General features: G+C 39.1%; 1 protein-coding gene across 1 annotated transcript in view; it reads right to left on the bottom strand.

The window, feature by feature from the left end:
* LOC124618072 (tectonin beta-propeller repeat-containing protein) overlaps positions 1–19,661 on the bottom strand; it is a 209,603-nt gene that overhangs the window by 69,513 nt on the left and 120,429 nt on the right. Inside the window, exon 11 of the mRNA XM_047145316.1 lies at positions 7,908–8,073. Coding sequence (XP_047001272.1) covers positions 7,908–8,073 — 166 coding nt within the window. The remainder of the gene's footprint in view (positions 1–7,907; positions 8,074–19,661) is intronic.

The following is a 19,661-nucleotide window of genomic DNA, read 5'->3' as shown; positions in this document are numbered from 1 at the left end:
CATACTCAGCAAGGGAGTCTTTGTCAGTGCAGATATGCTTCCCCGGGGTGCCAGGCTGTATGTGAGGGACTTTTTGGTGTGAAAGGGATGAAAGCTGTCAAAATGTAGGTACTGTTAGTGGTTGGTGCATTTAACGTGGACAGAGGTATTTCCTTATCCAACTCCCCTCACAACCAACACCTATTTTGTCCATTTCTGCATCATTAATGTTTCATTTACACCATTCCTGCCACAGTTGACCCTAGGTCCATCTTTCTGCACAGTTCCGAAAAGTATCCCTTCCCTGGCTGCCTAAACCATGGCTTCCCCCCAAACGGCCTAACTAAGGATTTCTTTCTCTGGATCCCAGCCCTCCTTTCACAATGATTTACACCTTTTCAGATTTCCCAAATCCCTGGCCCTCACAAAACTGCTATTGAAAAAACACATCTCCATGGCACAGCATGGTAGAACCACCTCTGCTCCCTCCACAAGATACTACTACTGCTCTGCAATCCATACTCCATATATCACATACCTGAAATTGAATCACTTACCCTTCAGAACCTAGAGGAGCATCCCAGACACCACCTACATAAGTTATCCAATGTGCTGACATCCTACCATCACCTCAGAGCACCATTATCCAACCCCCACCGTACCAACTGTATTCAAAGTGTTCCTCCTCATTTACCCCTCACAACAACTAAACCTTGCCTAGCTGACCTTTTCAACTTGCTACATCCCCCAAAACTCTCTACTAAATCCAGAGACAAAACATTCCTGTAACACTGTTGTTAATCTTTCCACCAAAACCTTCAGTCCTATCCAAAGGCATCACCTTTAGCCCTACACCCAGATTTAACCATGTTGGACTTGTCAACAACCTACTATCCTTCTCCCAATCCCTGCAATGGAAGCACTTCTTTGCCACCAATCCCTCCAACCAAATCCACCCTAATTCCAATATTGAATAGCCCCTTACAGTTCAAACCACCATCCAACTACGATCCCCCCTCTGACCTAACTATCTGCTAGTTACCTTCTAGGAATTCCTTACCTCCAACTTAGCTTCACCATCCTTCCCCAGTTTCCTCCCTCAGAACACCAACCTTTCAGTAGAAGAAATAACAGCCATAAACAACCTCTAAACAAATCCTGACCTAATCATCCTACCTGCAGACAAAGGTTCCACCATTGTTGTTATGAATCACAGTGATTACCTGGCAGAAGGCATCTGCCAGTTATCTGACTGCTCCACCTACAAACTCTGCCAGAGTGATCCCACCCCACAATTCCAAAACAAACTCCAATCCCTGCTTAAAGCCTTAGATCTTTCCCAGGACATCTCCACCAAATCCATTTCACTCCTCACCGCTATGACACACCACACACCCACCTTCTACATGCTCCCCAAAATCCACAAACCCAACAATCCTGGGCACCCAATTGTGGCTGGTTATTGTGCACCCACTAAAAGAATTTTGGCCCTCATTAACCAACACCACTAATCAACGGCCCATAATCTTGCCTCCCACATCAAAGACATCAACCACTTCCTTCACCGGCTCTCCACCATCCCTATACCTTTACCCCCTGGACCCCTGCTCATCACTGCTGACGCCACCCCCTATACACCAACATCCCTCATGCCCATCGTTTTCTGCTTCATGTGGTCCTCTCAACCCAGTGTGCCACCTTTTAGATGCTGATCTCCTACTCTCTGATGGCTTCATCCACATCTCTGTCCACATTAAATGCACCAACCACCAGCAGTGCCTACATTTTGATAGCTTTCATCCATTTCACATCAAAAAATCCATCCCATATAGCCTGGCTACTTACGGATGTTGCATCTGCAGTGATAAAACCTCCCTTGCTCAGTAAGCTGAAGGTCTCAACAAGGCCTTCACAAACAGGCACTATCCCCCAGACCCAGTCTACAAACAGATCTCCCATGCCATTTCCCCTCATACTCCCAATCCTCCCACCACGCCCAAGAACCAGTCACAAAGGAGTGTCTCCTTCATCAGCCAGTACCAACCCGAACTGGAACAACTAAATCACATCCTTCACCAGGGCTTTGATTACCTCTCATCAAGCCTTGAAATGAATGACATCCTACCCAAGAAACTTCCCACCCCTCAAAGTGCTGTTCCATCACCCACTCAACCTACACAACACCCTAGTACATCCATAAGCAACTCCCTGTGGGATGCCAAAGTGCAAAACCTGCCCAATTCATCCACTTAGCACTTCCTACTCCTGTCATAGGTTTATCCTACCCCTCAGGGGCCGGACCACCTGTGAAAGCAGTCTTGCCATTCACCAGCTCTGTTGCAATCATTGCACAGGTTTTTATATTGGTATGGCTACCAACCAGCAGACCACCAGGATGAACGAACATCGCCAAACTGTGGCTAAGACCACCCTTTGGCACAAATTGCAACTGAACATTACACACACCTGATTTCAATGGTGCTTCACTACCCAAGCTATCTGGATCCTTCCCTCCACCACCAACTTTTCTGAACTGCACAGGTGGGAGTTATTCTTACAACACATTCGCCACTACCATAATTATCCCAGACTCAAATTATGTAACATACTGCCCCCTCTGTCCTATCATCTCCTCCCCATCCTCATCTCCTACCTCGTTTATTTGCAGTCCTCTGCCACAATGCATCTACCTGTCTTTCCCCACAATCTCCATTATTGCTACTTTTTTCACCACCTCCACACCCCACAACCTCCTAATGCTGTGCTTGTTGGGGCAACCTAGTCCCTGCACACTCTACCAGACAGTGTTCGTCTCTATCTGCCCACCCGTACATTACTATCCCTTACCCTTCCCTGCCCCCTACAGACTGCTGTCTGCATCCCATGTTAGTTGCATTCCAGTCTGAATTGCTAGAGTTGGCAGTCACGTGTGCGTCTGTGTGCGTGAGGTGTGTTTACTTGTGTGTGTGAATGGTATGTGTCTCTCTTACTGATGAAGGCCGTGGCCAAAAGATTTATGTAAGTGTCTTTTAATTGTGCCTGTTGGCAACTTGACGTGTCTTCTTTATGGTAAGTAGCTATCTGTCTTTTCTTACATTGTTGGTAAAACATAAGCACATTCACACAAGGAACATCTGTGTTTTCGACTTTGGGAGGACTTTGTCTGAAAGATTAAATGTTTTAGCAGTCTTTTTCATTGTGACTCTTGGAAACCTGAGGTCTTTTTGTTGTGTCCATCTGCAACTTAGTGTGTCATCTTTACAGTTAAGTAGAAATCTATCTTTTCCTTATTTTGCTGATATTTCAACCTGGAGTTTCCATTGTTAGAAATCTTTATAAGAAAGAGAAGCAGCTGTATGCATATCAAGGGATCACACTGCAAACCAACACTAGGCAAAGAAAGGCAAGGAAGAAGTCCAAGTAAAAATCTGAAAAGGGAATTATAATTCTAGGAGAATAAATAAAAACTCTGAGATTTGCTACTGACACTGTAATTCTGTGATGACAGAAAAATCCTAAGAAGTTCAGGTGAACAGTATCTTGAAAAGAGGGTGTAAGATGAATATCAACAAAGAATGAGATTTTCACTCTGCAGCGGAGCGTGCGCTGATATGAAACTTCCTGGCAGATTAAAACTGCGTGCCCGACCGAGACTCGAACTCGGGACCTTTGCCTTTCGTGGGCAAGTGCAAGCACTTGCCCGCGAAAGGCAAAGGTCCCGAGTTCGAGTCTCGGTCGGGCACACAGTTTTAATCTGCCAGGAAGTTTAATATCAACAAAGGTACAACAATAAATTAGGTGGTGCTGAAGGAATGATACAGGAAATAAATGACTAAAAGTAGACATGTTACACTATATGTGCAGCTATATAACTGACAATGTGCAAAGCAGATGATATTAAATTGCAGACTGCGAATATCAAATGAAGTTACCTGAAAAAGAGAAATTTATTAACACTGAGTATAAATTCTAGTGTTAGGAAGCCTTTCTGAAGGTATGTGTCTGCATTGTAACCTTTTATGGAAATAAAATATGGACATTAACAATTAAGACATGACAAGAATAGAAGCTTTTGAAATGTAGCATTACAGAGAAATGCTTAAGATTAGAGGCCTGGATCGGATAAGTAATGAAAAGATACTGAATCAAACTGGGGAAAAATGGTGTTTATGGCACAGTTTGACTAAAAGAAGGGATTGGATGTTATGACACATACTGACGAATAAAGGAATAGTTAATCTGATAATGGATGGAAGTACGTTTGAGTGTGTGTGTGGGGGGGGGGGGGGGGGGGGGGGGGTAAAAACTGCAGAGGTATAACTATAGGTTTGACTATAGCAAGCAAGTTCAGAAGGAGGTAAAGTTATAGTAGTTAGGCACAGATGACAATAAGCATAGAGGGATGCAGCAAACCAGTCTTCATACTGAAGACCACAACCACCACCACCAACACCACCGCCACAACAACAACAAACACAAATGGTCTATAGAAGGTACTGCCGAGGTTCTTGCCACTTAGTTTTATCCAAACACTGTCAACACATAGCTCAACTTGTGGTCGAGCCATTGCTGGCCACATTGTACGAGGTATTTATCACAATGGCTAAAATGATGAGTTTCAGTCCCACCTCCATTCACAGTATAAACAGCACTGCATGCTGCAATACTGCCTTTAATCACAACATTGTTTAAATCATACACTATGCACAAATGAATTTTTATTCTGCAGTGGATTGTTCCCCAATATGAAACTTTCTGGCAGAGTAAACCTGTATGCTAGACCAGAACTTGAACACAGGACCTTTTCCTTTCATGGAAAAGCACTCGACTAACTGAGCTACCTGAGCACAGCTCATGACCCTTACTCACAGCTTTACTTCTGCCAAAACTCCACAAAAGTTCCCCTGCATAACTTGCCGAACTAGCACTCTTGTAAGAAAGGATATTGCACAGATATGGCTTAGCCACAGCCTGAGGGACTCTTTCCAGAACAAATTTTCACTCTGGAGAATGTTTTTGACTGATATGAAACTTCCTGACAGATTAAAACTGTGTGGAAGACCGGGACTTAGCCATGGGACCTTTTCCTTTTGTGGGAAAGTGCTCTGTCAACTGAGATACCCAAGCATGACTCAAGATCGATTCACACAAATTTACTTCTGCCAGGACCATATCTCCCAAACTTCACAGAAGTTTTCCTGTATGACAATAGGTCTTGAGTCTTGCTTGGATAGCTCAGTTGTTAGGGCATTTGCCCACAAAAGGCAAAGTACCCGGGTTCAAGTCCTGGTACAGCACACAGCTTTAATCTGCCACGAAGATTCATATCAGTGCACACTCCACTGCAGAATGAAGTTTCATTCTGGAAATAATCCCCCATGCTGTGGCTAAGCCACGTCCCCACTACGTATTTTCTTCCAGGAGTGCTATTCCTGTGAGTTATATGCAGAAGAACTTCTGATAGTCTGCCATCTCACATTAAGTGCACAACTGATAACACTCTGGTCCTTGTGCTACCTTTCATTCTTAATCTGCTGTATGACATTTTATGTAACCTAACTGACCTTAACTGCAGATCTACACACATTTACTAGAACTGTCGCTAGCATGTTATGTGATTTTATGTCACACCTTTATAACTTCTATGAAGTTTGGAAGATAAGACATGACATGCTAGCAGAATTAAAGCTGCTTGGTTCAGTAAGTTCAGCATTTGTCCGTGAGAGGTAAAAGTCCTGGGTTTAAATCCCAATCTGGCACATGGTTTTAATCTGCCAGGAACTTTCACACACTATGTCATTTCATCCTCTGAATCCATCTTCAGATATTACTTTTCTTACAGCAGCAACAAATACTTTTGAACAGTTTTTTAAATAAAAGTAGGAACATAAACTAATTCCTGAAAGACAGAAAATGGTACATGCTCATACTGTAATAAAATAAGTGCATGAAGATGGATCCACAGGATCCAAAATAGCACAATGTGTGATTTAAATAAAGTTATTTAGTGAATGTAGGTGGTATGAATATACTAGCTGACAAACCTAGGTTTTAATTTTTTTTTTTTTTCTTTTTGGGGGGGGGGGGGGGGGGGTTTAAAAAGAACTGTGTCTGTACTGAAGTATCAAAAAAACTTCATGTCCATGTACTAGTGAAAACACCTTTGATATTATGAAAAAGTCATTTAAAAACAAATGTACAATGTACAAAAGTATAAGCACAGTATCCAAATTAAAAAACATGAGCCCAGACAGTTTCTGTATGCTGGGTGCAGCTGCTTCACTTTTCTACAATGCAATTTTGTAAACATCTCTACAGCAATGCCTCTTCATAGCTTCATAGATGGATGTCGTTTTTGCCTACAGCCATTTGCGTTTAGCAGTTGAAAGTTCTCAAAAGTGCTGCCAGGCATCAGGAATTTCCTTAAGTTGACTTGACTGTAGTAGTACCTTAGTAATAAAGAATAAATGTATTAAAGCTTCCTGCATGATGCAGCATTTTTTCCCCATATCTCAGTGTTTATGATGTGATATCTCTGGAACTACTTTTTGTACAATGATACATTAGTGCAGGTACATTTAGCAGCATATGTGGAGTCTGTCCGCAAAATATGTTGTGAATATATCATAGCAAAGACGTAATAAATTTAAATTTCATGCACGATGCAGCAGTTTTGCACGCATCTCAGTGTTTATGACATCGTGTCTCCTGATCTAGGCGTCATACAACGGTATAATTTTGTAGGTACACTCAGCGGTATATGTGGATACTGTCTGCAAAATGATCTGTGAATAGTGTTACTAGAAAAGAAGTAATAAACTTAAATGTCATGCACAATGTGCCAATTTTCCACTCATCTCAGTGTTTTATGACATCATATTTCCTGAACTGTGTGTCTACCATGGCATACTTTTTACATGGATTTAGCATCATATGTGGATACTGCCTGCGAAATTTACTGAGGATACAGTTAGTGTCACAGAAGAAATATATTTAAATGTCATGCATGATGTGGCAGTTTTTCATGCAGCTCATTGTTTATGATGTCTTATCTCCTGAACTATGATAGGTAGGCAGCTCTTACCCCCAAAGCAATTGTTTGACAGTAAGGAATACGTTTACCAAGTTTGGTTGAAATTGTTCCAGTGGTTTACAAAGAGATGGAACGCACACACACACACACACACACACACACACACACACACACACACACACACACACACACACACATTTTTATAATATATATGGAAATTCTTTAAAAATCTAACAATAATGGAAATTCCTGAATGGAAATATGCATAACTCACTACAGCATACCCATGTGAGGTGCATAGGAGCATGTAACAGAAAGCATTATTCACAATGGCTTTCAAGCTCTAAGTACAAACACAGTCACATATTCCCAAACATAACATTCCGCAATAATGGTGAGATGTGCTTTTAACAGAAAAAGAGCATGAACTCTAAAGCTACAGTGAATACTGCTTTCTGTTATATGGTATGTTTCTGTATGCCAAGCGTTGGTCTGCAGTAGATTCCTTTTAAATCCTACTGATCTGAATAAGTTTACTTTAAGCATACTAGTTTTCTCTCTGACAAATTGTAGTGTACATCTCCTCAATAATAAATTAAAGACTGGCGATAAAAATTTGTTGATTGCAAGTCTGCACACTGAATGGCTTGTACAAAAAGAAAAAAGAACAAAAGAAACAAGTGAAAATGTGTGATACATCTACCAGTCTAGTGAATAATCAGAACTAGCCACAATCTGCTTTCAGAAAATCATTATTTCCTGGGCAATGTCAGTTATTTGGACACCATATAGTTAATTATCATATGTCTGTACACGAAACCAGTAACCCTGAAACATAACTGAACAGAAATGAAATTATGCCTACACAAGATTCAATGCTACTTTAACTTCTCACCATATGTTAGATTTGCCATCCAGTCCTCCATGTCGGTATCACCACAGAACTGCAGTTTAACAACGGCTAAGCTTTTGGTTAAACCAGGAGTGTGTATCACTATTCGTGGTTGAGCAGGCTCACTGCAGCATGCTATGCATGTTATCTCTGATAAGCTGAACTGTATCTGCAAACAAAGATTTACAAAAGTTCAGTGTAATTCCTCTTATTTACACAACTGAAAAATTACTATTACAAACAATAGAGATTTATTATATAGATTAAAATCTCCCTAATCAACTGTAACAGTATTTACCATTTGCAAGACACAAGATATTCAGAAAAAATAGGTATTCACCTTATCATACTTCTTAAACTTGAATGCAGCTTAATACAGAAACCTCAAGACAGATTAAAACTATTCCCCAGACTAGGCATCAACTTGGAATTTTGTCACTAATCTCTCAATAATTTAGGAGTAAAGGAGACCTGTCACCAACAGTAGAAGTGTTGAGTTGTAGACAGGCACACAAAAAAGAATGAAAAGTTTGCTAGCTTTTAGACAGAGCCTTTAATAAGCTAGAGTACATACACATGCTGGCTGAACACACAAAGCCAGGATGGGAGCACAGCAGTTTGATAGGGTTGAGGATTTGTGTTTGGTGGGGTGGGTAATCTTTGCAACACATCCTTTACTCCTGTAATCCTCCTGGTCTCAATCTCTGCCCACTAACTACACCCACATTCTCAACTGAAGTCTCTCGTTCTTCGGTCCTGTTACCTCCTCCCAATAAACACCTCAATGCCATGATCCTTATATGCTGCACACTCACTGGCTCTGGTGCCTGTGTGTCACAGTCCTATATTCTGCACCCACTCCACCACTGCCTCCTCCCCCCCCCCCCCCTCTCTGCTCCTGCACACCTTGCACACCTGCTGCCCTCCGAGCCACCAGTTACCCATCCCCTATCCCTTCTCCTGCTTCCTGGCTCTTTCTCCCTATACCCACTCCACCTGACACAGCCCCTAACCACAGTCCATCTGCCAAACTGCAATCCCAGCACCAGTGTTCAGACATCTCAATGTAGCTGCATAGGTGTGTGTGTGTGGATGGATGGGTGGGTGGGTGGGTGGTTTGGGGCACATGCACCTGTTACGTGTGCATCAGTGGGGGGGTGGGGGGGGGTGCAGTTTAGCTCGTTAAAGGACTTGTCCAAAAGCTAGCGAAGTTTGCATTCTTTTTTGTGAGGCTGTTGACAACTCAATACTTATTATTACATTTTGCTAGAACTTTCCTTACCATACATATCTCTTAATGATATTTTCCAACTCTGAGAATATTATGGTCTTACAAATTACATCCATAATTCAGAACAACCTTGTCCTCCTCGAACCAGGCGCATGATTATGCCCAGGGTGTTTAAAAAAAAAGCGTTACATATTACTACAGGAGGTAGTATTGGTGAAAACTAGCTATATGTCGGGAAACCAATACCTGCTGAGATACGGGCCATTTCATTTGTGCTGAGTAATGTAAAGTATCTGGTGTTGCAGGGAGGATTCAGAAGAGACAGCACAATAAATTACCACAATATGCACATGTAAGCAGATGCAGATCCTCAAGCAGTCTGGAGGTGAGTCTTGAGGATCACTTTAGTATCAATGTATGTGCTGGAAATGTTGGTGACAAAAGGCTGTGTACTCTACTAAAAAGATTAACAGGTGCAAAGTTTCACTGATATATGTGTGATGAATTACCACCACTACTGGAGAATATTACCCTTGCAGAAAGCTGACTGTGATTTGTGCACAATGGGGCACCATCCCGTTCTCAACAGATTGTGTGACAACACTCACCACAACGTTTCATGGGTGAGAAGGTCTTTTAGCATGGTCTTCTTGTTCACCAGAACCGAATCTTGCATATCAGTTATGGGGATATTTAATTATACTGGTGTATCCTCAACCCAGTGACTATTTGCAGATGGTACAGGGGTGTGTGACCACTGCCTGTGACACAATTCCAATGGAGCCAGGCGTGTCACTGCAAAGATCTGAAGGAAGTGTCAGGATTGCGATAATCACATGCAGCACTGCCTAAGTGTCTACTACTGTGTAACAGACAGATGGGAATGAGAGAACAGAGTGGCCCAAATCATACCAGGTATTGGTATCTGGCCATATCATCAAAGGAACTTTACTTCCAGTTTTGACCAACATTGCCTCCTGTAGGAACAGGACACACTTTTTTTTTAATGCTCTGTATATCTCTCTTCACTCAATTGTTTCACATTAAATTTCATAAAATGACTGTGAATGCTGAAGGAGAAAGATCTCCTGTGAGGTGTAAAAACTGTCACTTGTGGTTGTTTCACCCATTCAGATGGGGCTGCTTCGATTGTTTTCTGTCAAATCATCAGCTGCTTGCTTCTATGTGCATTCATCTGGACAAGGGCCGTTCCCTTGCACTTGATATTCTCCATGGACATGGGACTGATGTGTGCTAGAACACTGATTTGAGTTCTTGTTGGACTTCACCTCACCAGACAGAACAGAACAGAACACACAATCACATGTGCATCAAAGGGCCAGATAAAAAGGAGTCACATTCTGGAGGAGCTGGGGTTCAAACTTCTGTTTAGCGCCCAGTTTTGTTTTCCATGATTTTCCTGAATCAATTAAAACAAATGCCAGGTTGGTCCTTTTGAAAAGGCCAAGGACAATTTTCTTCCTTAGCATTATCCACACCAAGCTCGTTCTCTATCCCTAATGAACTCAACACGATGTGAAACATCAATCTTTGTTCCTTTTCTTTCTAAACAGATAATATTGAAAACTTCACTTAGCAAAAACTGCATTGTACATTAACTTCAGAGACCATTACATTTCATGATTAACTCTAACACCCCATTCAAACTTGTTGTGTACTCCAAGTTTCATCGGATGGTTTCTGCAACTTACTAATTTACTTTTGAGAGCATGGCACAGTGGCTACATTGTTGTGCATTGGCAGAGCTGCATGTATGTGCAGGCTGTCCACACTGCAACATATGGGGCCATTCAACAAAAATTTTAAATATAACAAAATAAAGTGCCTGTGATTCAATACTATACAAAGGATGATCCGTATTGTTAATGTGACCAGGCAGAAAGGTTTTTTCTAGGTTAAAGCCAAAGTCCAGAAAGACAACAATCAAGAAAAATAGAATAAAAGAAGCTTCATGTACAGTAAATAGGGATAAACCTAAGGGTAGTATCAATTTACTTCATTAAAATATCAAGGGAATAAAAAATTAAGTAGATGAACTGTTAGTGCGTTTAGGTGATCTCAAAAACAGGAATGAGACTGATATGCTTTGTCTGTCTGATCATCATTTAACTGTGGGGATGGAAAGTGTCAGTATAAATGGGTGTAATATAGAATCTTACACTTACAGATCTAACATGGATAAAGGACAAGTTGCCATTTACACAAAAAGGGTATAATACAAGACTGTAGAAATAAGCAAATTTTGTGTCAATCAGTACTTTGAAGTTTGTGCATGTGAACTACAGCTAGATAATGTAGTGTTGATATTAGCAACAGTGTACAGGTCCCCATTAGGAGAGTGGGAGCTATCATTTCAATGTACGCTTTCTAAATAATCCTGATAGGAACAACTAGCTAGAAGTGCTATTAATGACATGTAACTTAGAATCAGTGATCAATTTTCCTACACATATAGCTCAAGACAGTAGCACTCTAATAGATAATTATTTGGACAGCAAGAGGATGTAAAATTAACACATGCTTTCCCTGTGATAAATGGATTATCAGCCCATAATTCACAACTGATTAACTCACAAGACCTTGCAGGGTGTACAGTTCAGAAACAATTAAGTAAAAGTGTAAGGTTGCTCAACCCAGTATCTATAGAGCACTTCAGACAAAGTATACAAAATTTAATTGGGAAGATGTATATAATGAGCCAAATGGTAATGGTAAATGCAACATATTTCTTGATAAATTTATATCCATTTTTGAACATTTTTTCCCAAAAAAATTACTAAATTTAACACCAAACAGTTTTCAAAGGTACCTTGGATTACTACAGGTATTTAAGTGTCTTCAGAAAGAAAAAGAAACTGCACGAGGCAGCAAGAATTATTAATGACTCTGGAGTAATTTTACATTATAAAAATTATTATAACATACTGAGAAAAGTTGTCAGAAAATCAAAAAACATGTGTAAGAGATGAAATTAACAACTTGGGCAATAAAATTAAATCAATATGGAATGTTGTTAGAAGGGAGACAGGGAAAGTAACCACTGGGGTAGGTAGTATTACTATTAAAGAGCATGAGACCATCTTAACCAACAGTACACAAGTAGCTAATGTATTTAACAACCATTTATTAAGTGTAGGTGAGAAAATTGGTCAGAATAGTTCAAAAGAAAAAGCCAAGCAGTACATGGAACAGTCAGTTTTGAGAAATCTTAGTCAGATTAAGTTTCACCTAACAACCTCTTGTTGTATACATGGAAGAATCCTGGAGATACTAAATACTAGAAGGTATCAGACAGATTATATAATGGTAAGACAGAGATTTAGGAACCAGGTTTTAAATTGTAAGACATTTCCAGGGGGCAAATGTGGACTCTGACCAGAATCTATTGGTTATGAACTGTAGATTAAAACTGAAGAAACTGCAAAAAGGTGGGAATTTAAGGAGATGGGACCTGGATACACTGAAAGAACCAGAGGTTGTACAGAGTTTCAGTGAGAGCATAAGGGAACATTTGACAGGAATGGGGGAAAGAAGTACAGTAGAAGAAGAATGGGTAGCTCTGAGGGATGAAGTAGTGAAGGCAGCACAGGATCAAGTAGGTAAAAAGACGAGGGCTAGTAGAAATCCTTGGGTAACAGAAGAAATATTGAATTTAATTGATGAAAGGAAAAAATATAAAAATGCAGTAAATGAAGCACACAAAAGGGAGATCGATAGGAAGTGCAAAATGGCTACGCAGGGATGGCTAGAGAACAAATGTAAGGATGTAGAGGCTTATCTCACTAGGGGTAGGATAGGTACTGCCTGCGGGAAAATTAAAGAGACCTTTGGAGAAAAGAGAACCACTTGTATGAATATCAAGAGCTCAGATGGAAACCCAGTTCTAAGCAAAGAAGGGAAAGCAGAAAGGTGGAAGGAGTATAAAGAGGGTCTACCGTATTTACTCGAATATAAGCCACACCTTAAAAATGAGACTCGAAATCAAGGAAAAAAAAATGTTCCCGAATCTAAGCCGCACTTAAAATTTGAGACTCGAAATTCAAGGGGAGAAAAAAGCTTTAGACCGCTCCTCCAAATAGAAACACAGTTGGTCCATTGTAACATGAGACACAATTGAGGTCGAATGGACAGTAGTTTGGTTTGAGTCGTAAGCTTAACAGTTAAGTTTTACTAAGTAGCCATTGCTATGTGTCAGGCGCTCCGTCAGTATCTATACGGGTACCCTTCCTTTTTCACATGCTTTGTCTGGTTTGAATCAAGTGTTTATTTTGCTTTGATCTGATAAGTGCCATTCTCTTTGTTATAGGTGTTTATGTCTCTCTAAGCTGAAAATGCATTATTGTACTGTGTCACGCATTGTTTGTCGCATTCTGATAATGAGTGTTTACGACCTGTCGCCACTCACGGCATGGCTTGCTTTTGTGCGCGCTGCAGCCGCTTACAATAAAAAAAAGAGAGGAATTGTCTCATAAGCGAAACAGAAGCAAGAGACTGCCTTCTTTTTTTTTTTTTTTACACTGCTGCTTTCTTTGATAATGATCAACAAGAACCAAATAATAGACTGCGTATGATAGAATTTATTCCAAACAAGAGTTTAGCAAAAATTTTTCTCCGTTTGAAAATCTTTGCAGACGCCTCTTTAGTACATTACATTCTGCACAGAAATTAGTCATCTTAGATTTGTGTTTCATTTCTGACTGTATCACTATTCAGCATAAGACTAACGCGAATATAAACATGACATAATATGTATATTCTTCCGCGTTCGCTGTTGTCTCACTCTAGTTTCGTAGTTTATTAGGCAGACAGGAGTTAAATGAGGTAGCAGCAATCACGAAAGAATACATGGCATAATGTTTACATTCTTCTATCTTTTCTTTTAATTTATTTACTGATGCATAGGTTTTTGTGCCAGTATTTATCTTTGTAACTGCAAAGCACGCCTGTGTAGTGCTACATATATTAGACACCAGAAGTTAGTTGTGGCGGCACCTACCAACATTTTTCAGAACTTCTGCTTACTTTGCACTCTATTCTAAGCTGCACGCGGTTTTTTGGATTAAAAAAACCGGAAAAAAAGTGCGGCTTGGATTCGAGTAAATACGTTATACAAAGGCGATGTTTTTGAGGACAATATTATGGAAATGGAAGAGGATGTAGATGAAGATGAAATGGGAGATATGATACTGTGTGAAGGGTTTGACAGAGCACTGAAAGACCTGAGTTGAAACAAGGCCCCGGGAGTAGACAACATTCCATTAGAACTACTGACGGCCTTGGGAGAGCCAGTCCTGACAAAACTCTACCATCTGGTGAGCAAGATGTATGAGACAGGCAAAATACCCTCAGACTTCAAGAAGAATATAATAATTCCACTCCCAAAGAAAGCAGGTGTTGACAGATGTGAAAATTACCGAACTATCAGTTTAATAAGTCACAGCTGCAAAATACTAACACGAATTCTTTGCAAACGAATGGAAAAACTGGTAGAAGCCGACCTCGGGGAAGATCAGTTTGGATTCCGTAGAAATATTGGAACACGTGGGCAATATTGACCTTATGACTTATCTTAGAAGAAAGATTAAGGAAAGGCAAACCTATGTTTCTAGCATTTGTAGACTTAGAGAAAGCTTTTGACAATGTTGACTGGAATACTCTCTTTCAAATTCTGAAGGAGACAGGGGTAACATACAGGGAGCAAAAGGCTATTTACAATTTGTACAGAAACCAGATGGTAGTTATAAGAGTCGAGGGGCATGAAAGGGAAGCAGTGGTTGGGAAGGGATTGAGGCAGGGTTGTTGCCTCTCCCTGATGTTATTCAATCTGTATATTGAGCAAGCAGAAAAAGGAAACAAAAGAAAAATTCGGAGTAGGTATTAAAGTCCATGGAGAAGAAATAAAAACATTGAGGTTCGCTGATGACATTGTAATTCTGTCAGAGACAGCAAAGGACTTGGAAGAGCAGTTGAACGGAATGGACCGCGTCTTGAAAGGAGGATATAAGATGAACATCAACAAAAGCAAAACAAGGATAATGGAATGTAATCGAATTAAATCGGGTGATGCTGAGGGAATTAGATTAGGAAATGAGGCACTTAAGGTAGTAAAGGAGTTTTACTATTTGGGGAGCAAAATAACTGATGATGGTCGAAGTAGAGAGGATATAAAATGTAGACTGGCGATGGCAAGGAAAGCGTTCTGAAGAAGAGAAATTTGTTAACATCGGGTATAGATTTAAGTGTCCGGATGTCGTTTCTGAAAGTATTTGTATGGAGTGTAGCCATGTATGGAAGTGAAACATGAACGATAAATAGTTTGGACAAGAAGAGAATAGAAGCTTTCGAAATGTGGTGCTACAGGAGAATGCTGAAGATTACACGGGTAGATCACATAACTAATGAGGAAGCATTGAATAGAATTGGGGAGAAGAGGAGTTTGTGGCACAACTTCACAAAAAGAAGGGACCTGTTAGTAGGACATGTTCTGAGGCATCAAGGGATCACAAATTTAGCATTGGAGGGCAGCGTGGAGGGTAAAAATCGTAGAGGGAGACCAAGAGATGAATACACTAAGCAGATTCAGAAGGATGTAGGTTGCAGTAAGTACTGGGAGATGATGAAGCTTGCACAGGATAGGGTAGCATGGAGAGCTGCATCAAACCAGTCTCAGGACTGAAGACCACAACGAACGAACAACCTCTTGTGAAATAAGGAAAATCATTAAATCTTTGAAAAATAAATGTTCTGTTGGAGTAGATGATGTGTCTAACAAGATATTAAAATAATGTGGAGCTGTTACAACTGATGTTCTGAGTCACATATGTAATGCATTACTAACTAAAAGTATATTCCCAGACAGATTAAAATATGCCATTGTCAAGTCTCTCTGCAAAAAAGGGGACACCACGGATGTCAATAAATACTCACCAGTATCCTTCCTTACAGCATTTTCAAAAATCATCGAGAAAGTAACATACTCAAGAGTGGTTAGTCATCTCAACAGTAATGGGATACTAACCAACTACTACTAACTAATTACAGTTCGGAGAGCAATATACAATTTAGTTGCCCACATAATAGAGAGTTTCAACAGTAAAATCTCACCAATAGGAATTTTCTGTGACTTATCCAAAGCATTTGATTGTGTGAACCATGGCATTATTTTACAGAAACTACAATTCTATGGTATAAACGGAACAGTATATGAGTGGTTTAAGTCATATCTATAGAACAGGGAAAAATTTATCTTTATATGGTTTAAGTGATTTAAGGAAGTTTGTCACTTCTAACTGGTGTGAAATTACATTAGGTGTTCCTCAGCATTCAATCATGGGTTACCTTCTTTTCTTGATATATGTGAATGACCTCCCTTTTTATCTGAAACAAGAAGCTAAACTGACACTGTTTGCTGATGATACGAACATCATTATCAATACAGTAAAAGAAACTCCAACACAAAATGATAAAAAATGTATTTGTAAAAGTTATTAACAGGTTTTCTGTGAATGGGCTTGCTCTGAGCTTCAAAAAAACATAGTACATACAATTTTCTACTGCAAGGAGTACAGTTCCGTCAACAAATATAGACAGGGTACAGCATACTAAGTTTTTGGGCGTACATATAGATGAGAATCTTAGTTGGAAAATTCATATTTTGGATCTCCTAAAGTGACTAGGTTCAGCAACTTTTGAAAACAGAATAATTCCCAATTTTGAGGCTACAGAAATTATTAAGCTAACATACTTTGCATACTTTCACTCTCCGATGTCATACGGAATAATATTTTTGGGTTGCTCAACAATTAGGCAAAAAGTATTCACTGTTCAAAAGAAAGTGTTTAGAATAATGTGTGAGGCTCAAAGTCACATGTCTTGTAACAGCGATATTCATGATTATAATACCAGAAGAAAGGAAGACTTACACTATCCTCTAGTTATCCTAACTTTGGCACAGAAAGGGGTAAAATATGCCGCTGTAAGATTTTTCGATAAATTACCAGATGAAATAAAATGTCTGAAAGACAGCAGTAATAGTTTCAAAAATAAACTGAAATCATATATCTCCTTGACAACTCCTTCTATACCACACATAAATTCTTGAATAGGAATAAATAAATCTATAGGTATAATATATGCATTTTTTTGCCGTTTAAGGGAATGGGATGGGTAACAAAAATTGTAAGCTTTTTTTTTAAAAAAAAAACTTGACTCGTGTGCATTTGTTATGCACTTGACACATTTCACATCACAACAATTACTGTGAGATTGATCAATGGAACACATAACTAACTAACTAACTAACTAACTGTGGTGGTGTGCACTTTCATAGAAGATGAAAACATAATTATTTCAATTGGGCTCATTTGAACAAATTTTTCAGTGGGCACCTTATATGAATTAAGTCAGTACTCTACTCTCAAACCCCGGGATTTCTCAAGTCAAATTCCCAGTGGCGCCTAGTCAAATTCATGGCAATTCAGTTGGGAAAATCACCAAGACTTTTAAGAGATTGGTTAGCATAATTTGTGCAGTTTTAATTTGGAATTCTTGGAAAGTTGGTCTCTTTCAAACATCACTTCATCCTAACCAGGATTCGTCATCAGATGGGGTTCCTTTAGCCTTGCAAGCCAGGAAAAACCATTTTCACATAATTACATTCACTAACAAGAGTAAACAGTACTGTATTTGAATTTATAGAAGTAAAATTTGCTTGGTTGTTGCATTCCTTTCATTATCTTTCATTTACCTAACTAGCATGTATGCTAGTTGCAACATCGTCTAGTTGTAACCACTATCAAGTCCAAATCTGAAACATTACAACACTTACAAGGAGAGGTCCCCAGTGGTGGGATAGACTTTTTTGAAACCATCTACACAGTGATGTAGGTTAAGGTCTCAGGTATCATCTCCTGCAACCATTCTTACTGGTTGGCATTTGTTTATGAGTAATTAACAAAAAAACAATATTGGAATTTTTCACAATGCTCTACAGCTTTGAAAAGGAAATGCTATACAGACCAGTTGCTTAGTGTATAGGTTGACACATAGTCCTGAATTTTGAAAGGTTCTTTGAATTTTTTTATTTATATGCCTTTATTGAAATGAATTTGATCTTAGTTTTATTTAATTAATTGGCTTAAATATATTTTTTTTATTTCTATTCCTTTATCACATCATTTTAATCATCACATTAACTTTTTCACTTGCCCTCATTTTTCTTCATATCACTCTTCTTCCTCTTGGAATCTTTGTGCTTGTGAAATTACTTATTTTTATTTATCCATCATAATATTTAAACATTTTGAAATGTCTACCTATCAGCTCAAAAATATAAGATGAAATTATTTATTATACTGACTGTACAATGGTGTCAAAAATATATTTTTCATTACAAGATATAAATTTCTTTCGACAGTAACTGTCATACAAACATTTAAAACATAAATTCTTATAGCACAATGGACAAAATAATGCAGATGAAGATTTAAACTACAGAAACGATGAAGTAAATGAGGAATAGAGATAATGAATTCAATAACAGGAATGAAAATACAGGATGATAAAAAGGGAATAAAGTATATCCAAGTTGATACACAAAAATAATTAAGATTACACACAAATATTCCAAGTGGAAAAAGACTGATAGAAAGAAAAATAAGAGCAAATGGAAAAGTTATTATGATGGTTAAAATGACACAATAAAGTAATTGAAATAAAAAAATTATATTTAAACCATTTAATTGAATATAAATAATGATCAAAGTCCTTTTGATAAAGATCTACAACAATAAAATTCAAAGCACCTGACAACAACCTACAGCCTTTTTGTATGTGAGGACTGTACATTAACCGTTACACTATTCTGTATAGTTCCCTTTTGTAAAGCTGTGGAGCATCACACAAAATTCCAATTTTTTTTCCGTCAATTACTTGTAAGAGAGGGTGCACCAAGGAGAATGGTTGCACAGTGTTATATCTGAGACCTTAACCTATATCACAGTATAGATGGTTTCAAAAAGTCAGTTCCATCAGAGGGGACCTCTCCCTGTTAGCACTGAAAGTATGTTTATTATGAACACCAGCATACAGCCACAGCAGAATTGGACTGGTGGATGCACAGTGCAGCTATTTATAAGAACCTCTCAGAACTGATAAATACTAAATGACAAATTGAACTGGTGTCCTGCAGCAAACCAGCCAGTGACGCTAACTGCTGTGCAATGCTATGGTGACATTAGGGCATTATTGTCGACTGCCATTTCCCTTGCTTAATCTCACTCTGAATTTTCTTATAGCCTCTGTAACAGTTTTTACTCCTGAAAGGAGAGGACCTTCCTTCTTCAGCATTCACAGTCATCCTGTTAAATTTAATGTAAGATACCAACTGAATGAAGAGAGACATAGGGGGTGTTTAAAAAATGTGGTTGTGCATTCTGTTCTGCTAGTTGTGGTGAAGTCTAACAAAAACTCAGATCTACATCCTAGAAAACATCAAAACATTTGAC

This window comes from Schistocerca americana, chromosome 1, assembly GCF_021461395.2.
Source record: "Schistocerca americana isolate TAMUIC-IGC-003095 chromosome 1, iqSchAmer2.1, whole genome shotgun sequence".
NCBI lineage: Eukaryota > Metazoa > Arthropoda > Insecta > Orthoptera > Acrididae > Schistocerca > Schistocerca americana.
The sequence above is the reverse complement of the archived record's forward strand: the minus strand, read 5'-3'. Positions and strand labels throughout refer to the sequence as shown.